This window comes from Semicossyphus pulcher, unplaced genomic scaffold (assembly GCF_022749685.1).
Source record: "Semicossyphus pulcher isolate SPU_LCO1_2020_fin unplaced genomic scaffold, fSemPul1.0.p SCAF_11, whole genome shotgun sequence".
Classification (NCBI taxonomy): Eukaryota; Metazoa; Chordata; class Actinopteri; order Labriformes; family Labridae; genus Semicossyphus; species Semicossyphus pulcher.
In genome coordinates, this window is record NW_027211615.1 from 28900043 (window position 1) to 28925168 (window position 25126).

General features: G+C 41.6%; 1 protein-coding gene across 1 annotated transcript in view; it reads right to left on the reverse strand.

The window, feature by feature from the left end:
• col12a1b (collagen, type XII, alpha 1b) overlaps nucleotides 1–25126 on the reverse strand; it is a 128377-nt gene that overhangs the window by 84444 nt on the left and 18807 nt on the right. The window contains exons 13-22 of the mRNA XM_069657266.1: nucleotides 21970–22242; nucleotides 13572–13841; nucleotides 10884–11150; nucleotides 9143–9335; nucleotides 8044–8168; nucleotides 4681–4830; nucleotides 4346–4465; nucleotides 3899–4063; nucleotides 3376–3522; nucleotides 1289–1434 (exon numbers count right to left, since the gene is read on the reverse strand). Of these exons, the coding sequence (XP_069513367.1) occupies nucleotides 1289–1434; nucleotides 3376–3522; nucleotides 3899–4063; nucleotides 4346–4465; nucleotides 4681–4830; nucleotides 8044–8168; nucleotides 9143–9335; nucleotides 10884–11150; nucleotides 13572–13841; nucleotides 21970–22242 (1856 nt within the window). The remainder of the gene's footprint in view (nucleotides 1–1288; nucleotides 1435–3375; nucleotides 3523–3898; nucleotides 4064–4345; nucleotides 4466–4680; nucleotides 4831–8043; nucleotides 8169–9142; nucleotides 9336–10883; nucleotides 11151–13571; nucleotides 13842–21969; nucleotides 22243–25126) is intronic.

Consider the following 25126-nt stretch of genomic DNA (forward strand, 5'->3'; position numbering starts at 1 on the left):
GGAAAAGACCCAGTGCTCTGTTTTTAAAGAAAGGACTGACAGGAGGTTAAGTGTAAACTAAATGCAGGTTTACCAAAGCAAGTGGGATCCAGATTTCAGTCCCTGAGGGCCGAGCACACAAGACTCAGAATAAAAGCCAGACCCAAGTGTTTAAAAACCCACTCTTGGAAGTCGTTCCAACTTGCCTTGTGAGGTTAGTCACATAAGACCACATATAACAGAGTGTTAAACAACAGGGGGCATTTAGGTGTCAATTATTCTGTTTTTGTGTGAGTGACAACCTGCCATTAGAAATCCACAGGAAGTGGTAAACCTCGCTTGGTTGGTACGGTTCACTATGACGGCGTATTAGGGCCATTGTGAAAAGAAAACAGAGCCAGAGGAGAAGAGAAATATTCAGAGAAAAAACTAGAAAATTCTGAGATTAAAGTCGTAAATTTGCCAGAAAAAAGGCAAATTTATGAGATTATAAAGTCATAAACTACAAAAACTAGTAAAATCGTGTTTATAGGAAACTTTTTGAGCCGCGACCCCCCCCAAAAAGTATGTTGTGGTTCCCGGCCCCCTCCCTCTGATCCACCTGTGTCTCCTCTCTGCCCTGTTGGCTCTGCTGCTCACACAGGCGTGCATGGCACGGAGCTCGGAGCAGATTCAGCCTCTCTGCACACAAGAAGCAGAGTTCATAGAGGAGAGAGACTGAGCGACCCTCTGCTGCAGAAGACTCTCTCTTTTATTCTGACATTTGCAATTTTTTCTGGTATATTTACAACTTTAATTTGTTTTTCCTTTGAATATTTCTCTCCTCCTCTGGCTCCATTTGTGTTTTTGGTTGTTTTTTTTACAATGGTCCCAATACGCTGTCGTAGTTCAGATAAAAACAGACAAAATACAAGAGTTAAAGCCAGGTGTCAGGGAACCAAAGGGAAATAATAAGATGCTTTAAGATATTCAGGATCTTCTCCAGCGCCAACAGATGGTGGAAGTATTTTAACTGGGAAGCTCACTGGGATGATTACTCCAATGGAATTCTCTGAATCGGATCAATTACCTGAGTCTTTCGAACCATTTAGAGCTGGAAGAAGAGAGTAAAACTGATGATGGAAGCAGCTCTTTATATCTAAACCAGGCTTAAGACGTGCCTGTATTTGACTATTATATCTCTGCTCTTTGGTCTTAAAGGTACACTTTGAGACGAACAAGGGAAGCATCATGATATTGCCCATGTGGTTCTTCTTGTGTGTGACATAAATGTGTGTTAAAACAGTGAAGGATGGAGGCTTTATCTCACCTCCTGGGTGGGTCCTCCTGCCACAGTCATGTAGGTGACACGGTACTTGTCCACATTGCCAGCAGGTGCTGTCCAGGTGGCACGGAAGGAGTGGTGGGTCACCTCCGAGGTCACCAGGTTGGTGGGTGCCTCCAGTTCGTCTCCTCCTGAGAAGGAAAAAACGAGCTGGAATGAGATCTGACATGTCAAGTATTTCACACTGTGAACCCTGCCACCACAAATCTGCCCTCGTCCTGTGTGACGCAGGAGGTTTCAGCCAGCCTTAGAGAAGTTTTTCTCCGGCTACGCTGTTAATCATTTCTCTATTTCCTCTTTAAAGTGATTTACAGGCAAAAGCAATTCCAACGTCAAAGTTTCCATCGGGTTCTTGGATCCGTGTCGCAACATCCTTTGACAGTCAGAAATAACGGAGGTTGTCAGGCAGAAATGAGTCAAATTTATTGGGTTATATCTTCTGTTTTTCTGTTTCTAAGAATGTAATTTATCTGGAAATAAAATAACTATTTGTGTGCAACTTAGGACAGCAAAGTCTGCATAAATTGTCCTTTCTACTTGTCAACCATCATAAGCTTCATCTCCTTCAAAAAGCAGCTGCACAGAGAAAGTGTCATGTTGCTGATGTCTTCACTCAGAGTGAAGGTTTATGTCAGCCTCATAAGAGAGCAACTTCCACGCCCTGCAGCTCCTGTAAAACCAACTGAAAGCCTGCACTTACATTTTTTTAAATCTGTGGTTGGTGGTCTTAAACACTGTGGCTTTGTAAACTGTAAAAGGTGTAAATCTGACTCGGCTGGACTTACAGCTGAAGGGAATTCTATATTAGAGTTGTTGATATCGGAAAACACAGCTCCGGAAAAAAACAAGAGACCACAGTATTTTCTCTGGTTCTTCTATTTATAGGTTTGTGTTTGAGGAAAATGAACTTTTGTTTTATTGTTAACATTTCTCCCACTTCCAAATCAAATCTTCTCATTGAGGTCTTTTATTTGCAGAAAATGACGACGGGTTAAGAAAACCAAAAGATGTTTTTCAGAGCTGGAATAATGCAAAGAAAACAAGTTCATGTTCAAACATCAGAATACTAATGTTTTAACTCAGGAGGAGTTCACCGATCGATATCAGTCTCAATCAATCAGTCTGTCACAGAGCTGCTGGGTGACGTTAGGCTGCTCTTGGAGCAGCTCGTCTTTGTTCCACGGCTTGTGACCGTCCATCTTCCAGTGCGGTTTTCATCCCCTACATGTCATCTGGATTGGGCTTGCCACGACATGCAGAGAGAGATGCTGATTCAAGGAACACTTGGACTAGTCGCTTTATTTTTTCGGGAGCTGTGTGTCACTTCAGATTCACTATTTCACCCAGACGATGGCGCTATGATCTAGCTAAAGCTTCGTCACAGACATGCGGCGTCATGATCGTCAGAGCAGCCGCCGTCCTTACAACAATCGACATTACCGTAGGCTGAGCTTAACTATCCTCGGGTAGCTAGCAGTGTTGACTAACAGATGGAAGGCTGCAATCTGTGTGTTTTAAATGTGTTTCAAATAAAAATTAATTGAAATAGTGTTGAAGTAACTTGTATATATGTTTTTATTAAAAAAGAGTTACAGAAAACCTTTTTTCGCTCTGGGATACCCTCAAAAACCGACTGCCTCTTATATTCCGGTACAACCTATATTCTGGATTTTACGGTACGTGTGCTACATTATTTTTTTCCAGGATTTTTTTCTTTTTATAGAGTAAAATAATTTGCGGTTATAACCTTTACAAGGGGAAAAAGATGGCGGCGTGCAGATCCTTTCTTTATTTTGTTTGTGCAGCTTGTTGTTGCACAGCAGCTGAAAAATGTGCAGTGTATGAAGGAGCTGAGATCTATTTCTCTCCTAAGTCACAATGTTTAAAGATAGCTGCAGGTTGAAGCTTATGAGACCTACCCTTTTTATCTCACATACACGACTCCTGACGAAGGCAACATCTTTAAGATGTAGATCTTCAGAATCGTCAGAATATTTGTCTCCTTTTTGCGTCCTTTTGAAACCTTACAGTACAAGTGTAACAGATGTTGTTACATGAGCTTCTCCTCCTACCTGGACCCTTCACGCTGTTACACAGGTTGAGGGTGAGGTCATCGACGATGGTCAGGAGGAACTGGAAGTCGTTGACGTTGTACATGTGGATTTCGTCGGGGTCGGAGGCGATGGACCGCAACTCGTTCTCGTCGGCGTTCTTCACACCTGAGAGGAAAATGAACAAGGAAATGAGACTAAATTTTTACGTCTAGTTTGGAAGGTAAAGTGAAACATGATGCCAACAATCACAAACTAAACTAATCCAATGTTCTACAAGTTGCGTAAACTGTGCGTGAAAATGTAGACTGTACATCTGATTTCTTTCTGAACTGTCTATGGTTTAAGTTTGTTTTAGTTTGCTTAGAGATGATTAAATGTTTATAAATTAATTTAAATGTAAGAGTGCCTAAAGGTATGAAAACAATCTCACAATCACCCAACAAAACTTTGATCTTAGTTAGTCAAAGCTAATCCTCGTCCTGCAAACTTTTCTAAAGCCTCTGCTTGTTTTAATGTCATTCAAACAGACAAAGTCACTCACCGATGGCGTAGAGCTCGATGCCGCTGTCCCTCAGACTCTGCGACTTCATGATGATTTCGTCCTGGGACTTTCCGTCAGTGATAAGGACACCGATTTTTCGGGAGTCCTCTCGCATCCCTACGTTGGGTTGGAAGCTGTTCTGCAGGATGAAGTTCAAAGCCATTCCTGTGTGAGAGGAGGAATTTTTTCAGTCTGGCAATTCTCCGTTGCTCAGTTGTCCAAACATTGCATTACAAACTCAACACGTTTGGAGCTGCAAACACAAACTAAACATGATTTTCATCATTAGGCTACTACCTACATAATGTAAGAAACACAGGACGTACATTTCAGTGCTTTTAAACATACTGGGCGATAACAGCTGTAACATTTCTTTAGCCAATGGACACAAAATGGAAAATGAATTCACTGGTGCCTAGATCATTTGAAGCCTTGATGTTAAATCACCTGTCATGGTGTTGCCTCCTTTGTACGGCAGTTTTTCAATAGCGGTCATCAGAGAATCCTTTGTCGGGTGGGCGTTCAGGTGCCACTCTGTCCTAGGGTCTCCACTGTACTGAGCCAGACCTGCAGAAAACACACATGAGGTAAACTTACATCGGAGCACCAACAAAAACTGGGCAAGTTAAAGAAAACTTGTTGCGCCCACTTTAAAAGAGTAAAAACCAGTGAGTGTACAAAATAAGTTGACGTAGCCACCACGGTGTCCCGTTGGTTTGTGCTCTAGTTCTGAAGCTTTGAGTTTGTGATACAGGTAGTAACATTGAAGGTGCAGATATTACCAATCTGGACTTTGTCCGGGCCGATGTCGAACACGCTGACCATGCGAGCGATGAAGTTGCGGATGGATTTGAAGTTGATGCGGCCAATACTCCAGGAGCCGTCGACCAGCAGCACAATGTCGGCCTTGGCTGAGGTCTTACACTGAATGTCTGCTGAGAGACGATGAGGAGGGAGGGACAGTGAGCAACACACCTGGTACCACATCCATTCATACACACACCCGAGTGTATGCTTAATTTTATATGAACCATTAGAGATAATGTTTGTGGGAAAGTGTGGAAAATGAGAGAATACATCAGGAAAGAGAGGAGGAGCAGGAGAACATCACAATGGTCTCACAATCACAAGTAGAAGATGTTAATACAGCAGAATGTTTTACACAGCGTTATGTAACACAAATAATTCACACATTGTATAACAGCTGTCATTTCTGGATTAACTGCTCTCTCTTCAGGGCCTTTTCTCTCTCTCTGTCTTCCAGCGCAGAGAGTCGTTTGGTTTTATGTCCAGCGGAGGATCAGCCCTGTGGTCTCCTTCTCTCTGACACTGATATATGAGGCCTGCTGCTCCACAAAGTTACTGCACATTCCTGCTCCAGGCACCTGTAAGGGTGAAACATGTCCACTCGTCCTCTTTGCTAGGACGGCCTGTCCCGGCTGACGCCGAGCGTGTTTATAATCTGTGTCCCTGCGTGCAATTGAAAACATGTTAGGAGACAATCAAATTAATAGTTTGTTCTTTTTCGGCAGACCGCAGACACAGACACTGAGAGGAACTGATTCGGATGCTTGGCCAGTGGCCACAGTCTGTTTGAGCTTTTCCACCCACAGTGAACAACATGCTCATGTCGCTGCAACGCTCATTAATAAAAACAGATGTCATAAACAGAGGCAGCTCTAAGAGACATCCAATACACATCAGGCAACTGCTGGGTCTAATGTCTCGAAGTGAGAGTCTCAGCAAGTAAATATGTTGCTTTGACTATCTGCAGAAACGTTAAGAGGATCAGCTGACAACACCTTCAACCCTGAAATGAAGCAATGTTCAATCCAAAGTCAAAAACTCTTTGTTGGAGAAAAGAGGGTTTACTTTGCCCGAAATGTTTGAGCGAATAACGTTGGAAAGTTAATTCATGACCTTAAAATGATAAATGATAAAAGACCTGAAACCAGAAAAATCTGCGAGCTCATGTTGTATTTGCTCGGGCAGACGGCTTTCAGAGCTGCTGAGACACTGAATAAAAAAAGAAACGATGGCTGCCTCTGATGGGAATCTTGGATTAACTAGAGGCCGTATGAATTGGATGTTGGAACAAGCTACGTAGCCTAGCAGTCTATCGCCATGTCACGTTATATTGCTCTGATTAGTTGTGGGTCTAGAGGCAGATTGGTCCATATTCATTGATAGCACCCATTGGAAATGAACAGAAAGGATCACGATGCTAGGCTAGGAAAGGCTACGAACTGGCCCTTAAGTTCGGATTGTTTGGTTAAATGTTAGAAAGATTTGATGAGCTCCTTCTGTGCCAACTCTTCAACTGGTGCAAAATGCAGCAGCCAGAATATCAACTAGGACTAATCGCAGATCTCACAATACACCCGTTTTAGCCTCACTGCACTGGCTGCCAATCAAATTCAGAATTGATTTTTTATAATACATTTTTCTACTTTTAAAGCACTAGATGGCTTAGCCCCTGCTTATATCTCTGAGCTTTTAACCCCTTACATCACAGAACGACCCCTCAGGTCATCCAACCACAATCTCCTGGTGAGACCACATACCACAACTTAAACCTAGTGGTGACTGCTCCTTTGCTGTATTAGCTCCCAGACTCTGGAACTCACTCCGTCCTGCCACTGGATCTGCTGAATCTGCTGACTGTTTCAAAAAACATCTTTTTAAACTGGCTTTTAGGAAATATTACGCCTTTGATCTCTAAAGTTCTGGTATGTCTTGATGGAATTTCTGGAGTACATCTCCCTCTGTTTGATATTTGGGATCGTCCATTCATTTTTATTGTTTATTAAGACTATTCTTGTTTTCTTTACTTTATTATGCTGATCTATCGGTTTTAATCTGGTTGTTGTTGTAAACAATTTCACTAATTCTGTTTATTTTAATTTATTAATACATGTGACCAAATACTGGAAGGTAAAAACATTAAAAGCAGGTCGAGCAATAAAAATTCTACAAATTAAATTGTTGAGCAACATACATTTTGTTAAATGGTGGCACTTCCCTCAAAGAGTCAGAAGCCGCTGTATTTGTTAGTAACCTTTGTCATAGTTTCATTATGCTAATGTCTGTTTCCCTTTCTTAAACCTTTTTACATCCTGTTGTATGAATTTTAACAAGCGAGCTTTAATCATTGTGACTGAAATCTAACATCTCCACAGGTGTAGACCTAAAATATGACCATATTACAGATAATGTTCCAACAAAATGTTGCTGGGAATTTGTTGAGCTTTGTCAGTTACTTTAAAATGTGAAAAGGAATAACACATTAAATGAGCTTTAAAAACACTGTTTTTGCAGTGTATGAAGGACACCTCGAAGCAGCTCTGCCAGACCTTGTGGACCTGTCAGACGGTCTGGATTAAAGCCTCCACTAAGCAGCCTGCCATGTGTGCGCCGCAGTTTAAAATATGAGCATCACTGAGTGAAACCTCGACGGAACATCTTGGCCTGTTCCCTGCAGGGCGGGCAGTCGGTCACCGTGTCTGCTCCGCATTACAGACGGAATTTCTGCCCAGGGTCAGCAGCTCCTCGGGGTCTTATGAGAAGCATAACATTTTCCTTAGTACATCCCCGCAGCTAATGTGCTAGGTCATAAAAAAGTCTAATTGCAAGCAGAGCCTCTTTTCCATGCTTCGGATAACATAAAAAGGGAAAAATCGACTTTTTCATGACTAAAGAAACATTTGGCGAGCAGAAACAGAGATCAATGGTTACTCGTCTGGGAGCTGATGAGGATATATGTTTGTGCTGATAACATTAAGGGCTTGCACATCTTGCACGTGAGGTGGTCGGGGAACGGGTCCAAATGGGCAATTTATACATGTAAGTGTCAACAGGTCGTTTCACGCCACATCGCACTCCAAATGAGATATGAGGGCGATGAGGAGGCATGAGCCAAGCAGTTCAAAATAATTTGTACTAATCATAATCAGCTGCGGTCTGTGATACCAAAGCGACATTGATATTAACTCCACTCGACAACTAATAATTCAACGTTCTGGCACTTATCTGGACGGCACTTCGAAGTCAAAACCACTGCCATTCTGAAATGATCAGAGAGTGTCTGGTCTGCAGGCCTGCTAATGTAGTGTGGGGTTGTTGTGTGGTGGAGTTATGAGCTTTACCAGAGCGATCGAGAGGAGGCGGCTCAGCGTCTTCTATCAGGGTTGTTTTCTCCTCTCCAGCAAGCGGCATGCTCTCCCCTCCCTCAAACATCCCAAACACGGAAACAGCGTACTTTGTTCCTGCCCTATGGGATAAAGGAAATCATATACATCAGTCTTTCACAATCTTAATAAGGACAAAAAGTAGCCCCTGGTCTTTCAAATGACCAAAATATACTCCTTCAAACTGGAGGGTAATTGTTTTTCCTTGACTTCTATTTTAAAATTAGGCACCGTGAATCTGAAAAATGTTTCTTATGTACGAAATGACTCACAACAGAAAGCATGAGTCTGCACTTGGAAAACCTGTCTAATGTGTTTGTTTTATGGATAACAGCTGGTAAATTAGGTCATTATTACTGGAGATAATGGACTAGAAGTTGCTAGGGGGTTGCAAAATGGTTTGTAGGGCTTTACTCTGTCGTTGCTTGGGGGCAAATACATACTTTCTCAGATGCTCAGATAGGTTGTGACCAGGTAGATCAGGGATAAGACAGCATAAATAGGTGGTTACTAAAGTAGTGGATGCTAGGATGTTTCCAGAAGGCGCCTGGCAAGTGTGTTTTCTAGTTGCTACACTTTGTACTAGGTGGTTGCTAGAGTCCAGGGTGTTTTCAGCCTCCTGACTGACAGATACGTTCTCAAATGCTCAGTGAGGTTGTCGCCTTTGTTTGCTAATTGGTGTCAGAGATGGTTTGATGGTTTCTAAAGAGTTTGGGTTGGTTTCAAGGTGTATTCAAGTGCTAAGGCTAGTACAAGGTGGTCACCAGGTGGTTAATAGATACTTCCTTTTGGTCAATAAAGTGTTTGGGGTTCTTGCTGGGCTCTTTTCAGTTGGCTACAGTGTGTTTGGAGTTGCCAGGGCTTTTTTTGGGAATTGCTATTTGCACTGATGGTTGCAAAAGGTCATGATAAGTAAGTACACTGGCATGCTCTGATTTTTGCATGTCTTCTTCTTTACCTTCTAATATTAGTTATCTCTTCCATTTTCTGTTTTATGACTTATTTAGGCATGAAATTACTCAGAATGCTTAAATATCTAATAGCTAAAAATGCTTACCTGAGTTCCTCTAGAACGACTGTGTTATCGTAGGGACCGACAAGGAGCTCCTCTAGATCAACATCATTTCCAGAGGGATGAAAGGTCACTTTGTAGCCCCTAACATCTCCGGGTGCATGATCCCAGGAGACTCTGAAACTGGTCTTGGTTGGCTCTGAGGTCTGGAGGTTCCTGGGAGCCTTGTAGGGCGACACTGAAATAGAAGAACCAGGAGAGAACTTCAGGACAAACTTGTGCAGAGAGAAAGTTTCACAAACCTCCGACCCTTTGTAATCGTTTGAAATCAGCCACACCACAATGAAGCCAGTTTCTCATTAGTCCATAATACAATACCTTGAACCCGGTGTCATTGTTTAAAAAGCCCAGTGTCATGCTGTGTGTTAGTAAAGGTAGCGTGTGATTTAGCATGTGTTTAAATGTGATTTTAGTGTCCTGGTAAGAAGAGTCTGCTTCTTCGCAGAGGCAGCGGCACCTGTAGTGTGGAAAACATCCATCTTAACGCGTGGTTTAACCTTGAAGTCAGTCCAACAATATTATTTTTGGTGGAACAATGGACAAAAATCTGCAACTTGGAGGAAAGAATCCCATTTCTTTCCAGTGACATATGTTAGCGTCCCTCTTTAAACAAGTGACAAGACTGTCAAACAAGCCAGGTGTCTTTTGTAGGTGATAGTTGCCAAAAGATTATCCAATTGAGATAGAAGGCCCTGTCCTGACCATAAAGGGAGGGTTTGTTTTGTTGGGAATAAAAGCAATACTTTCAATGTTAGAATCCAATAATTCATAGATGTCCCATTGAGCAGTGAGATTACCATTGGCTAGCTAAATTACTGGATGTCCAAGACATCAAGCAGCAGCTCCTTTCAAAATAAGAAAAAATACCTTTAATACTGCAGAAATATGCAGATGCATACACTGTGGGAGCATGGAGGGTCATCACGAGCATTTAGATACAAACAGGTCAATCCAAATGTGGGTGAGAAAAGTTTATAAAATGAGACTTTCCAAAGTAATACTGAATAATGGTTAAAAAAAGACTGTTGTGACAGAAAGCTCCACAGACACAGCTTCACAATATTCCACTTATTTCAAAAGAACTGTTACTTGATCCCATCGGCATCCAGCAATTGAGCCAACATGGAAACACATCTTGCAGTCTTACTCAGAGTAAGTAGGAGTAATCGTAGCAACCAAAGCTAACACCTGAACATTTTAATTTTATATCTAACTATTAACATCCAGTTTGGCAGGCCGATCACTGGGCACCCTATGACTCTGGGAATGGACGAAGCCACGGCAAAGCCAGCCAGTTCTTTTGAAAGCCTCAAGTTCGGCATTTTGGCCGCCACCTTGTTTTAGTTTTTTTGGAGCCTAAAGTGACCATATTCAGATGACAGGATGATACACCTCTATCCAATTGAGAGGTCACTGAGGGTAGCAACTCAATCACAAGGCAGTAACATCATGTTGCTTTGAGGAAGACTTGAAACTACAGCTTAAGACCATAAACTAAGGTATTAAGTCTAGTCATTGACTCCTATAAAATGGAACATCCAGTTGAGCTGCCCCGCTATTGGCCATCAGAAAGAATGCAAGCTTAAAGAACTTCCGCCTTGGCTTCTCATTTCAACCAAGTTCCACCAATGATAAAGACTGAAGTCAGGTTTAAACATTGTGGTTTAGATGGACATGTTTCTGCGGTGTACTGTCTGTCAGAGGGTTGAATTATGGACCAACGTACGTGTCGTTCCTACTCCTTGCCTTGCTTTTCCTTCCCCGCGCTTGTAGATGGGGTGAACGGTGAGGTTGTAAGTGGTCTTTGGCTGCAGGCGTTTCATGACAGTGGAGGTGACCGTCCCAGGGATCCTGAGGACCACATCTTTCCCTCCACCAATGGGAGCATACTTCAGCCGGTAGTTGACCACCTTGCCTGGCGCCGGCATCCACGTGACCTTCATGGTTCGCTCGGTCTCGTCTGACACGGTCAATTTTTTGCCAGCAGCAGAGGCTGTAAACAAACAATAACATTTTTAAGAGACAGATAGACATGTTCTTCTTTAAACAGGGTTGACATTGATCTCTGGATAGACATCATTTCCCACTAAAGTTGAAAGAAATCCAACGTGCATCCATTGGCTGTTGCCAAATATTGAAATATACGGTGCTCCAAACAGATTTCCCTGCAATTTTGAGTCACCGCACCTTGACCTTTATCTTGACACCTTCATGACTCCTCGCGGTGGTGCTTATGACATGAATGAGGGAACATGAACATTAATTGGCCAAATAAGTCAGTCAGATATCGTGATGTCTCATTATGATTGTGCAATATATCAATCATCGCTGAGTCGCTGTATCGTGATATTATCGTTATCATGAGCCACGTATCGCGTATCATATCGTGAGTTATCGATTCCCACCCATAAATTGCTAAATATCATCTTGTCACAAACACTACACTGGAAAACCCAACACTTTACAGCTCATTAGGTAAAGTTTGATTATGAAACACTTACTTTTCAGATTTGTATACGCGAGTAAACCGACCATAATTGGCAGTTTTCGTGTGCTGTATCTACAGGAATGTATTTTTCTTCTATCAGCTACTAAACAGCCACAAACATTTAGGAATTTTAATCTAAACCCTAAAAACAGTCTTTTTTTCCTCTCCATTTTCAGGCCAAGTGTGGTTTCCCTGTATATTCCGTTCGTGATGGTTATGTATTCATAAATGCAGGCATAACTGTTGAGTAATACCCTCAGCTCTTGCCAGAACTAATTGGTTATGAATTAGGCATCAACCCAGAAGTGATCAAAATGCTAACCACATTTTCCTTCTCCCCAGACACAACCAAACCCTATAAAATGATATTCCAATGATTCTGCAAGTGATTAAAAGCTTTGCAAGGGAATAATATGTAAATTTAATGATCCCAAGGAAACTTTTTCAAACTACTTGATTTCACTCTGGAGGATTTTATTGAAGGAAAAACACACGGCTTCCAACTTTTCATTGTGTTGATAGATTGGAACAAATAAGTGAAGCTGGGGGATGAAGGAGGTCTGCTGGACAGATGCAGCGAGGGACAATATGTACTGAAGCTTGTTAGTTTACATGTTGCTTTGTTTAGGGTGGCCTGTTTGCATTGATTTGGACCGTTTGATTTCCCATGTGTGCATATAGAACGAGGAACGTGTTGACATTTTTACAGTGTGCTTCGTCTCTGATGCCTTATGTCATTCACAGGACGCACACGTTGAAACAATAAATATTCCCCTCGGCCTTGAGTTGTGTTTCCATCATAAAAGATGACACCACGTCTGTGTTTTACTCCAAATTACAGTGTGAAAAGATGTGAAAAGATCCTAAAATGAAAAGCTTAATCTAAATTCAGACTACTCCCACTGACTAGAAAGCACAAACCCTTTTGGGGAATGCCAACTGTACGATTACACAAGCGCTGAAATCAATTTTGTTTTTGCGCTAAAAGGAAGTCTACTTTGGCTCTTAGTCATGTGGCCTCATAATCAAAACAAAGTCTTTTCTGCCATATGTGTTACTATAAGAGAAGAGGGAAAACTTCCCTCTGAGGGTTCATGACCTCACCGCTAATCTTTTAAACACTTGGACTGACCCTCCCTGGCATGCAGAGGTAACTAGAAGAGTAACTCATCTCTACGCTTTTATGTTAACTTCCAGTAGGTTCAGTCAAGCTTCTCTTTCCTGCATAGATACATCAGCCAATGAGCAATGGACTAAGTGGAGCAAATGCATCCCAATTAGGGTTGGGCGATGTCTCCCAAACTGGCATGGACACTGTCTAGAGTGAAGGATAGCGTTTGACCATTAGACATTGTTGGATCGGGGGGCTCTTGTCTGCTTTTGGCAGAAGCTAATCTTAACTAAACAATTATCACAACGACAACAAGACTAACTGTGATGGAAGTGGAGAGGTTGATAGAAACAGTGAGTGACATATCATGGACTGGAAATAGAATAGAGTAAAGAGCTAACCTTAGTTGAATGAAGCAGCTTGGCACACTGACTTCATCCTAACTAAGCTTTACTGAGCTAACAGTAGGACTGTAATGATGCAGAAATATAAACTGATTAGCTAGTCAGTGTTGTCTTACTTCTTCCATTCCACCCACCTAATGTAGCACACCAATCAGAGAGGATTTGGCTATGGCGATGGGTTATTTCCAAAGCAGCACAATCAAGTTGATTTCATTTAATCAGAACTTGTTTTGGCTTTTCTTGCATGCCAGTTTTTTCTTTCATTTGTAACTGTGAGGCCCTTTGTAACCAAGGCTTTAAAGACTGGTTCAAAATTGTTATTAATTGCTGGTTAGGTAACTTAACTGATGACTTAATGTTTGTCTCCAGAGCACATGCAGTGTCTATATTCCGCCATAGTTGTCGTCTTACCATCAGTAGTTTCCTGTCCCGTGAGTGGCTCACTGTCTTTGTGACCGTAGGCTGCGACCACAGAAACTTGGTAGAGCGTCTCTGGAGTCAGACCGTCCAGCACGGTGTTGGTGACGTCTCCCGGCACAGTTTTCTCTCCAGTCTCCTCAGAGAACAGAGACTTCCATCGAAGACGGTACATCTTCACCTTCCCAGGAGCCGCCGTCCAGGACACAGCAAAGCTGGTGTCGGTCACATCACTGGTGACCAAGTTTGAAGGTGGGCCCCCATCTGGAAAAATCAAGCAAAGATATGGATTAATACGGGTTTGTGTCGTGTATATTCTATAAGAAGCGATTCTGGACCATAAGTGTGGACTTCTAAAAGACATATTCCCTGATTTTGCGTCCATAGCGCCCCAAACGTCCTCCCAAATTCCAACAGATGTTTTAAGGCTCATCTGTGAGGGAAGTTTTATGTAGTTTAGAGTCATACAGGCTGGGTTACTCTAATGTTCTTTCCAGTATTTGTCAGGGTTTTTTTTTTTAAATCCATCTTCCCTTCAAAACAAAGAAGAAGTGGAAACTATTAAAAGGCCATAGAGTGGACAGAAGAATTGAACTAACCACAGCTTTTAATGGCAGAGACGGCTGGAGAAACACGTGAGTTTTGGTACTTCTGAGGATATTGTTAGTCATTTCTGCTTCATTAAAGAGCCCAGAGCATTGACGCGCTGGAGACATGCAAGAGGAAAGACACGAAACATGTCAGTGTCTGCTGAGCCAGCGGGATGAAAAGTAGAGTTTATTGGACATCTTTATGCCATCATATCAGTGCTGCCCTCTGTTGGTGTTGGCCTCAGCTGCAAACTTTGATGTTCAACATTTTGTGGACACATTTGAAATATCTGTTTGGTGACTAATCGTCTCCCTTACTTTTTTGTGGGTTTCAGGACGTTTCAGGATTTAAATGGTCCTCTGACTTACAGGAACTTTTCAGTTTATGACTTGCGTTGTACTTCGGTGGCTTTGACAGCCACTGGACCCCAATATTAGTTGGGAAACTGTGATGGAAGGAAAGGAAATATTTGGTGATATTTACACCATTCCCCCAATGTTTTGTCTTCATCAAAAGTTTGTCTAACTTGGGTTTGTTTAGAAACTGTCTCAACATCTGACAGCTCTGATTTCATGCCCTGTCAGACGTCTTCTGAGCAATGATGCAGCTTTTAACTTAGCGTGTAAAAGTTTATTATTGCCAATAGAAAGATCCGCCAAAACTATCAAAACAAAATCCCATTTGCAAAGAACATAATTATCCTTTAGATACCTTCCAAATAAAATGATGTGTTCATTTATAAACGTTCTTTCTGAACTTAGTCTCTTGAACTTGGAAAGATAATCACATTTTTGCTAGTATAAATTACATTGTTTTTGATTTGCACGGCTGGAGTTGTTGCCTGAGGATGCTGACATCAGTTGATCCTTTGCCCAAAGGAAAATACTCATCAACTACAGGCTGGCTGAACATGTGAGTATCTGTGTACGTTTATGGTCCCCAGAGGATGTTTCCTCAGGGGACCAGGTCCAAACCTCACATGTTCTTACTTCAGACTCATTAAGTATGGCAGCTTGGTCAGTGCCCATAAGATTTAAAATATCTCGATCTAGGCTCCACTTTAGCGTTCATTTTGCACATGTAGGGATCCAAGGTCATGTAAGCAATAATAAATAAGCAACATCCAGTTGGACTTTCAAATGGTGACAGTAGTGAAGTAATCAGAGTTCGGTTTTGCTCGGGCAAAAGAACTACTTTGTTTGGTTTAGGAAAAAGATCATGTTAGGGTTAAATTACTGTTAAGGGACATACGTCAGGTAAGTGAAGCAGCTAACATACATAATGTGACTTAAAGAGAAGCCAACATTGAGGACAGTTTTCACATCAAACCGTCGTCTCCTGGATGAAAGTTGTTGGTTTGTTCGACCCAGAAATTCGTGCTCTTTATACTACCACTAACTAGATCGTCATATTTTTACTTAATTAACTGCCCCTTTTCTTGCTCCAGTCTCACGGCTTTCAGATAATCCTCAGTTTGTTGTTCGAACCGTCCCATGTTTTTGTATTTTGGGGTATAATGAGCATCCTTTAGGCTCTGCTAGCGATTGTAGTTTCCCCTCCAACTTGGCCACCTGTAGCCTGGTTATGACTTCCAGGAAGCCGTCTCTCTGCATTGGTAACCACAGGTAAAACAAAAAGAGAATAACACTGCATCCAGCTGTGCCTGGATGAAAAACATCCAGTGGATTCTTTTTGTTTGTGCATTCTTCATACAGACAATTCTTGTTGTTTCCTCCAAAATAAGGGAAATGCTTTGTCTATCAACTTTAACCCAATCACATGAACTTCAAATGCATCACCTCTTGAGGTGTTGGAGTGATATCAGCTTAGAAAAATGTGCTCACTCGGAAACTTGTTAATAAAGAACACACAAACACATACACGTACAGTATCAAAGTGTTTTCAGAGGTTTCACGACCTCAGCTGAACTGTCTGAGGGCTTCAGCACATCAGAAGCCAAAGTTCGTATAGATTTGTTTAAACAAATCCAAATCCTGCCACCACAAGCAGACGTATGTTTACTTTCCTATAGACAGAGCAGAAGGCTGGAATATCTGAGTGATGGAAGAATTTAGAGAAGGTGACAGCGAGGCACTGGAAAGAGTGAGAAGCCAATTTTCCACAGCGTGATAATTATTATTATAATATCAGATTGAACTATATAATCATAAAGTTAAGTTGAAATATATCACAGCCTGCCTTCTGCCAATTGATACGGATCTTATAAGAGAGGGGGAAAGGAAAACACCAGGATCTACTGATGTTTACAGACGGAAAAAATGGCTCTGGTCTGGATTCACAACAACAAAATTCAGGACACTTCAATTACGAACAATCTGTGCACACTGATGAGGGCCGAGAGTCAAAATATACAGGCTGTTCTTATTAACTGTTCCTACTTATAACTATCAGGGCTAATGCAAGTAATTAGTAAATAACCCGCAACATTGTGAACCAATTAGGAGCCATCTTCAGCCCTGTTAGACACAGAGTGACTGTTCCAGCCGTCCAGAGTGTGGGAAGTCAGGTGACGTAGTAGAAAGACAGATGAGTCGTCTTGGGTTTGCAGTCTACGGTGACGGATGGGTCAAACAACAGAGGACTTCCACCCAGGAGATCAGGGTTTGGGTTCTTATTAAAGGTACACCATGACGTGTTTCCTTAACCATGCCGTTTGTTGCCAAAACCAAACCAAAATACACAGTTTGAAGTTAATCATGTGTTAGTAAAGTAAGAAGGGGACCTTAAAACTGATGCTTTAGGCACACTTTAGCCTCAGGTAACACAAAAGCAACGTTACGTTGTACTTCTTTATGAAAAGGCATTGGCGTTTGATGGCCAGGGATGAGAATGTGTTGGACATTTGTAGGATAACGCACAGAAATTGAGCTTGAGGCAGACTGACTCTCGCCCAGGCTTTAACTCTGACAGGCTGATTTTCATTTGAAGTCATTTTTGAGTAAGAAAAACACTTGAAACTTCAGATGTCAGTTCAAACTCTGGCAGGCTTGTACTTTCCTTCATTCATGTAGATTTATCAGTTTAATTTTGTCGCTGTCACTCAGTCTTCTCTGCGCCACAGCAGACGCCACTGCAGCCATCATTAGCCGGGAGCTGGACGCTCTCCACGGCTGCACTGCCACTTTTTATCTGCTTCAAGGATCGGCCAATCATGAGGCTTTCGAAAGTGACAGCCACAGACGGCCATCAGATGAAATGTGGAACACTTGGAGCCATGAGAACACCAGCTCAGACACACTCAGGATTATTTTTCCACAAACCAAATCTAAAGAACACCGCAGGAAATTTTTTCCACTGCTCTGCAAGTCCTCCTGTCTGTCTGTCTACGTACTTACCCATCCATCCATCCATCCATCCATCCATCTACCTACCTACCTATCCATTCATCCATCTACCTACCTACCTATCCATCCATCCATCCATCCATCCATCCATCCATCCATCCATCCATCCATCCATCTACCTACCTACCTATCTATCCATTCATCCATTCATCCATCCATCCATCCATCCATGCACACACAGTAGATAATGTCCTGAAATCCAACTAAATCTCAGATTAAAAAACTGAAGCTGAAATGTTTTGCACCTGAAGGCCACGTGACTGGAGCACAGGTCAGACCTGCCTTCTTCTGTTTGCCTTCTTAGAGATTTAGTATGCTGGTGTCTCAGCCTGTGACTCCCTGCTGCTCAAACCCCACAGTCTCAGTGGAAAGTCTGCTGCCTTATTGCTTTGGATAAACTTGGCCACTGAACTTGTTCCATCTACCAGCAGCCATTTCAAGCACCGTGAAGCGATGAGAGCGACTGCAGTTTTCATACGGGTGGCCCAAATTACGGGAAAAGAGGAATCATGTTGGCGGTGTGCTTTACCAAATTAGAAGAAGAATACAGTCTAGCTCTATTAGTTTGGAATTTGTTAGCATACTGAAACCTTTCAGGATGTGGTTGGGTATCAAAGGCAGATCTGATCAGAATCAGAATTATAACCTGTAAAAATCTGAATCAAAATCGATGCAGCAGAGCTGGAAAATATCGTCTTTGTTATTCCATACTTTCTTTTACTTGATGCCTGTTATACCCTCAACAAAACCGTGCGACAGCTTCAGGCCATACAGTCGAGACAATATGTGGAAATGCAGATGAAGATTTAACTCCTGATAAAGTTTATCTGTTCTGCTATTTTATCTATTTTAACACAAAGGCACAACAAGTTACCTCAGCATCAATAAGCAAAGACTAAACATTGCAGCCACATTATAAATCAAATTCAAAGCCAAATCAAAATGGATAACTGTAAATGAAACAAAGGGCTTCAGTTCCTCTGGAGGGCAGCCCCTGCCCCTGCTGAAAAGCAATTCACTGATTCTACCTGTTGATGCTTCAATAAATTCATGCTCTTCTGGGCGTCACGTTTGTACACTCTGTTTAACACATTTATTAAAACATCTTCCTTCGTAGATTATAATCTAGGATCATCCATCATACATTGTGTTGAAATACATCGAGGGAAACATGACTAACGTGTTTCAGCACATTTTCTATATCAGAGGGAGCCGATAGTAATCAGGTTTTATTCGTCTGCAGAGCCAAAGGAAAATATTTGTTCACAGCCGGTCTGCACAGCACCCGACAGCGCTTATGTTTTTCTTTTTCCCCAAATAAATGTATCACCTGCATGTGACAACTGGAGACATGTCATTTTTTGGCCAACAAATTGTGTTTTCTCTTTCACCACCTCTAAAAACTGAGACCAGAAGTGAGACAGCGTGCGTTGTCAGCCAGAATCACCACAGGATTATTAAGTGAAGCCAAAAACTGCAGCTTTGAGAGCCTGTGTCTTATGATTGGAAAAAAACTGTCCAAACTTTGCCTCAACTCCAAACTCTACCTCACCTGCACTCTCAGAAGCAGACCAGGAACATAAACACAGCTGAAAACTGTCCTTTAAAGAGTAAAGTCATTTTGACGGGTTAGAACAAGTTGGGATGTCCAGACTGATCACAACAAGAACTACCATCAAGGAAAAAGGATTCAACAAAAGCTTTGATGCTTTGGAAGTTCAAAAAATCAAGTTTCATACCTAAACACGTGTGGTTTCAAGGTTGACAGCCGCATCTATTTATAATGTAATGAGGTTTCAGTTCAATGGACACTTGGATCTAATATAGAGGGAGGGAAATATGATCAAAAACACCTTACTTTCTTTGGTTAATACGCATTTGTTTTGGGTTTTTGGGGTTTTGGGTTAAGTGGAAACTTTTCAAAATGTACTGTATCATTTAGAAGATGTACTGTCATCACTGTGTCAATGAGTTATACGTTTGTGCTTCCTGAATGTCCTCTTTCTCTAACACATTTTGAAAGGATTTTCCATCCCACCGCAGCATCAAACTTTTCTGGTCAGACAATCAGGAAGTCCTGCTTATCGTCAAGTCTTTTGGGGTCCTTCCAAATGAATAGAGCTGGTTCTGTTATTATCTGTTGTGGACAGGTTTAAGCAAAACATCTGGGAGAGATGGACCTCTTTTATACCAATTCTAGGATCTACTTTGCCTTTGTTTGAACATTAGGAAATATTGGAAACTTTCTATAGCATGTACACATGAAGTCTGATGGTACTGATGCAGCCCAGAAAACTCTGTAACTTCCTGATTTTGGCATGAAGTAGATTTTTCCATTTTAGCCCCAGTACAGGCTGAACTCAGCTCGTACTGTACAATAAGAGTTTTTACAATAAGAAAGAGTGAGCTCACCGGTTTTAATGGCAGTACAGTATCAGCGCAGCTGAGCCGGTTTAGCCCCACATGTGAGGGAAATAAAGGTAATGAGGAACCTCCTGCCAGCTGCTTCTACTGTGGGCCAACACCGAGGATGTCTGGGGGTCCTTAGCAACACTAAAACCAGACCATGAATGCAACACAACAAAACAAATTGACCACGCTTAACCAGTGCAAGGAACTACAACCTGAAGCATCGGAAAGAAAGAAAAAATAACTGCGGGTTGTATTGATTGCTCGGCACCGTGACCAGGGAGGCATCTGGAGGCTGTGCAGGCCGAAACAGAGAGACTGTGGACAGCACTATTAAATTCCAGGCAAGCCCTCACAAGGTGGAAAAACGCAAAGAAGGACAGAGGAGAGAGACACAAAGACAAAGGAAAAGAAAGAGAGAAAATGAAGAGATATATAGAACAGAATTCGAGAAGAATGGGAGGGGACATGAAGGTGAAGGTGAGAAAGAGAGTCAACATAAAACAGAGACACATGGAGACATAAACAGAGAGAAAGACAGAAACAAAGACAGGAATGAGTCAGTCTTCCCTGCTCCTCCTAACCTTCCAGCCTTGCTCTCAGCTGGGCTACATTCCTGTCCGGTCTTGCTGTTTCTCATCTTTACCTCTCAGCCTGTGTGGCTGGCTGGCTGCTGTGTCCACTGTTAGTTTTACTGCTACAACTCCACAGTCCTCGAGACGCACCAGTGAGCAAAAACTGCTTTGCTACATGCATCAGAAGAGAGAAGTTCAGGTCCACCCAAGATGATGCAATCACCAGAGATATAAGTTTACCTGCTTCTTCAAACTATTTTAAGTAAGCATCGGTAGCTACAAGTGTCAGTGCGACATAACTCATGTCATCTGCCCACATCTGCAAGGTAAGTACCATCTGGGTGCAGCCTAAAGTTTTATGTCCTTGTCCGCACATTAGTGCACATGTCCCTGCATGCTGGTTCTTAAATATTGTGTTAAATATTAACACAACCAAATATATGTCCATTGTCAACGTCCCAAACTTTTTCCAACATATTCTCACTCATTCAGACGAATTTGAAGAATAAATCAAACCATGTCCGACAGTTAATACCTCCACAAATTATACAGGAGGACAAACCTCACACTTGATCAGCAACAAACTATACATATGGATATACAATCACAGAACACGTGCAAGATCACTTTCTTTAAAAAGCACAAGAGCTAATAACAAAATAGGAAAACTGTTTGCTTTAAACAAGCAAAAACTTCAATATCTCCGGTTACCAGAGAACAAAACACAGGGGTGTTATGTGTGGCCCAGCTATAAGGACTGGCTATTAAAATATGTGGTAAAGACATTAACGGTCTTCTATATCTCTACAATACTAACAGAGTTAATAAACCTTTTGCCTTCTTCCTCTCCTCCTGCTCGTTTCCTTCTCACCACCTCTCTCCCCTCTTGTTCTGACTGTTTATTATTCCTCTCCTGTTACAATAAGCCTGACCTCTGACGGCCCCTCGGGGGGATTCAAAGTCGGATCCCTTCTGACGTTTCGCTGCGGAGCTTAAAGAAAGCCGTGTTCAGACACAGACTTTTATTAAATGTTTGTTTTAAGAGCCCTTCTGATGATTTGGTCGTCTGCCAGGCTTTAGTCACAGCAATTACAGTAAAACCTCAAACATTAGCTGAGGTTGTTGAACTATACGGCCGTAATAAAAGTAAAGTAATCATTTATAAGGAGGAAGTGTGGGTCACAGCTGCGTGCCAGAACAGACAGAAATAATGTCTAGCTGTAGGATATGAGACTATTTTTAGAGATTCAAATGTTAGACGTCTATGTGTATTTAGTCACTGCATCTTCTGTAGAGCATTTCTAGAGTGGAATATTTAGCCTCTAAGGAGCCAGATACTTCCTTAGGAGATGGTGGAGACCAAAACAGGTAACATATATCTGTTGCTTTGATGTTTCCCTACAACCCATTAACAAAAAAGGGGTTAATTAAACAGAAACTTAACTGGTTTACCTTCTAACGTGCTGCCTTGTCCTTCCAGGGCGTCGCCAAGGCCGGACTGGTATCGTGCGCTGACGGAGATGTCGTACTGGGTGCCTGGCTGCAGGTTCTTCAGCAGTGAGGCTGTGTTATCGCCCTTCACCGACAGCTCCTTCCTGGCACCGCCGGCTGTCGGCCTGTACGCCACGCGGTACTGCAGCACATTCCCTGGTGCTGCCTCCCAGGAGACCTTCATGGAGGACACGGTCTCGTTGAAGACCCTCAGGTTGCGAGGGGAACCCCTGACTGAGAAGAGAAGCAAAGTCAGAAAATGAATCACTTAACAAGAGACTGCATAGATCATCAGCTCTCAAAATGTTTACTTTCTTGTGTTTATCCTGACGCCCAAGTGTGCTTTCGTGGGAAATGTCAGGAAGTCATGAGAACATCACTAGTTTTTATATTCATGACAATTATTTAATGGCTGTAAGGGAGGAAAAAATATTTAGTAAACTGCATTCTTCATAGATATTTCCTAGAAAATACACAAGTGAGATCTGTGACCAGTGTATGTTTGATGTTTATTATATCTTATTTAATTTGATTAACTTCTAAAACAGGTGTGAACCTATTTACTGGGACTCATCAGTATGTTGCCTTTAGTGTGTCCTGAACCTGTAACATACTGAAAAGTAAAGTATATTGTTTCGTATCGTATCGTATTGTTTTCTATCGTAACGTGTGGTATCTTTTTGTATCGTAACATAACGTGTCATATCGTGCCGTGTTGTATCAAAATGTATGGTGTCGTATCGTTTTGTAACGTAACACAACGTGTCGTATCGTGTCGTATTGTATCGCATCGTGTCATAACGTGTTGTATTGTTTTGTATCGTTTTGTATTGTATCATATCGTTTAGTATATCATTGCATCACATCGTTTTGTATTGCATTATATGGTATCGTTTAGTTTAGTATTGCGTTGTATCACTTAGTACCATATCGTATCGTTTAGTATCCTATCGTATCGTACCAGATCCTTCTGTATCATATAGTATCTTATCTTATTGTATCTTATGTATATTTGTGACTCGACTGGAAAAATCTGAATTCAGATATTATAACTGTGTTTTAGTTTTTTTAAGCTGCTTTCCATAATCTTAGTTTGCCTTCATTTCGAGGGAATCCGTTGTGTAACTTGATGATCATTTTAATAGGAAAAAGAACTAGTAAATGTTTTATATTTTCACTTAATCCTCCTGCAACACTAGCACTAGTGATCTGCAAACCAGCGGTTTAAAAACAGTTGAAAAATGTTGCATTATGTCCTCAAATGGATGAAAAGTGAAGCAGAAACACTGTCTGAAGTGTCCTTGACCAGGACACTGAACTCCTACTTGGACTGCACAGTAGAAAAATGTGTTTGTACTTGGCAGCGACCAGGATGTGAATTGGTCCTTTGAAAAATAATTGTTAAAGTACAGTGATGACTCATGTGCCCTACTTAGCTCCCTGCTGTTCACGCCTACTTCAGACTGTTACTGTGAAATCTTTTATTGTTGCATCTGCCTGGCGATGTGACTTTTTCCTACTGAGTGATGAAAATGGCACAAAATTAAATTAAATCCACCTCTTTTTTCCCGTTTAGTAGTCAGAAAAACTGGAAAAAAGAAACAGTGATCTCAGCGGCTGCAGTAACCAAGAGCTTTGTCCCAACACAGTCGGCATGCAAAAGAGCAATTCATGCTTTTGCACATAAATTCTTTAGTTTTTAGATAAAGTCATGGCACTGTAAACATTATAATGGAAACAATGCTGTAAGACATACATGGAAAGGATAAAAAATAAAACATCTGAAAGCCAGCTGGGTGTTTCATGTCAAAGAGGTGCAAGCTGGGATTAATCGTGCTCTTTTTATACACCGTCAAAAAGAGAAAAAATCCACCTTAGATGACAAGCAGCTGGAGGTGAGCGGTACACTCAGACACGGTAAGAAATGCTGTTGCCATGGCAGACAGGAATATAAAGTGTTTATTTCCAGCTGCGTCCTTCAATGTTTTTGCTCAAGGGCTTTAATCTTTGGAAGATACGTAATCCCTCCCTAACAGCCCACACTGGAGGTTTCTCCATGAGATAATCATCAAGAAATGACGAAAGATTACAAAGTTTCAGAACGTCACTCTCAGTCCAGAGGGTTAAAAAACCTCCTACACTTTCCCTCTTCGTTGTTTATCACCTTTGAGTACATCTTGACCCAGCTGTCATCTATTTCCCAGCTTCCGTCTGTTTTTCATTCCTTTCCCTGTAAGGCAGGACAGATCTGACGAGGAGCTCGATGGGTGGCAGGTTGTACTAACACTGCAGAGTTCACTTTCCACTGGGGTCAAAAATGTGTGCACTCCTGGCACGTCCAGGCAATTTTGGAATAAAAGCAAACACGAAATGACTGATGAGAGAATAAAGTCTGAAGTGATTTCCTTTGTGGTCTTTAAATGACGCAAATAGAAAAACAGAAAGACAGCTGGGGCCGCGAATATTTTCATCATCCAACATATTTGCGATTTAAAGTTACATCTACAATTTTATAGTTTTTAGTGGCCCGTTGCACAAGCAAAGTCATAATGTGACATCTGCAGGCTCCTGCTGTGGATCAGAACTTGTGACTCAACCATTACTCAACCTGCTACTCAGATTTCTGGACTTCAGAGCTCAGCTTCTAGCCGGAAATCTGCTGCAGAGCAAAAATTATCCACCTATCTGATCTTCAAACACTCCCGATGTGTTGATCAGTATCTGTTAACCCTTTGAACCCAGGGCTTTTACTCACAGGCTTTACATGTCCTGGCAAGTCATATCATTTACAGCTGTTCCAATATATCATATAGAACATGTTCTGTGACACTTTCAATGACAAAAACAACACTCAATTTGAGGCCATAGCACAATCTGATAGCTTAAATGTCATTGATTTTGTTAGCTCCATCGTGTTTTTTATGCTTGATTTATTTAGCACGATTATATTTTGAATGTTAGAACTATATTTCCCTTAATTCTCTGACTCAATAAGGTAGTGTAACCATGTATTTAAATATGATATTGGACAATCGGAATAGCTTTGTAGTGGCCATGTTTTGTCCACATAATAATTTAAAGTAATCTTAAAGATTTTCACGTAAATAAATGTCACTAT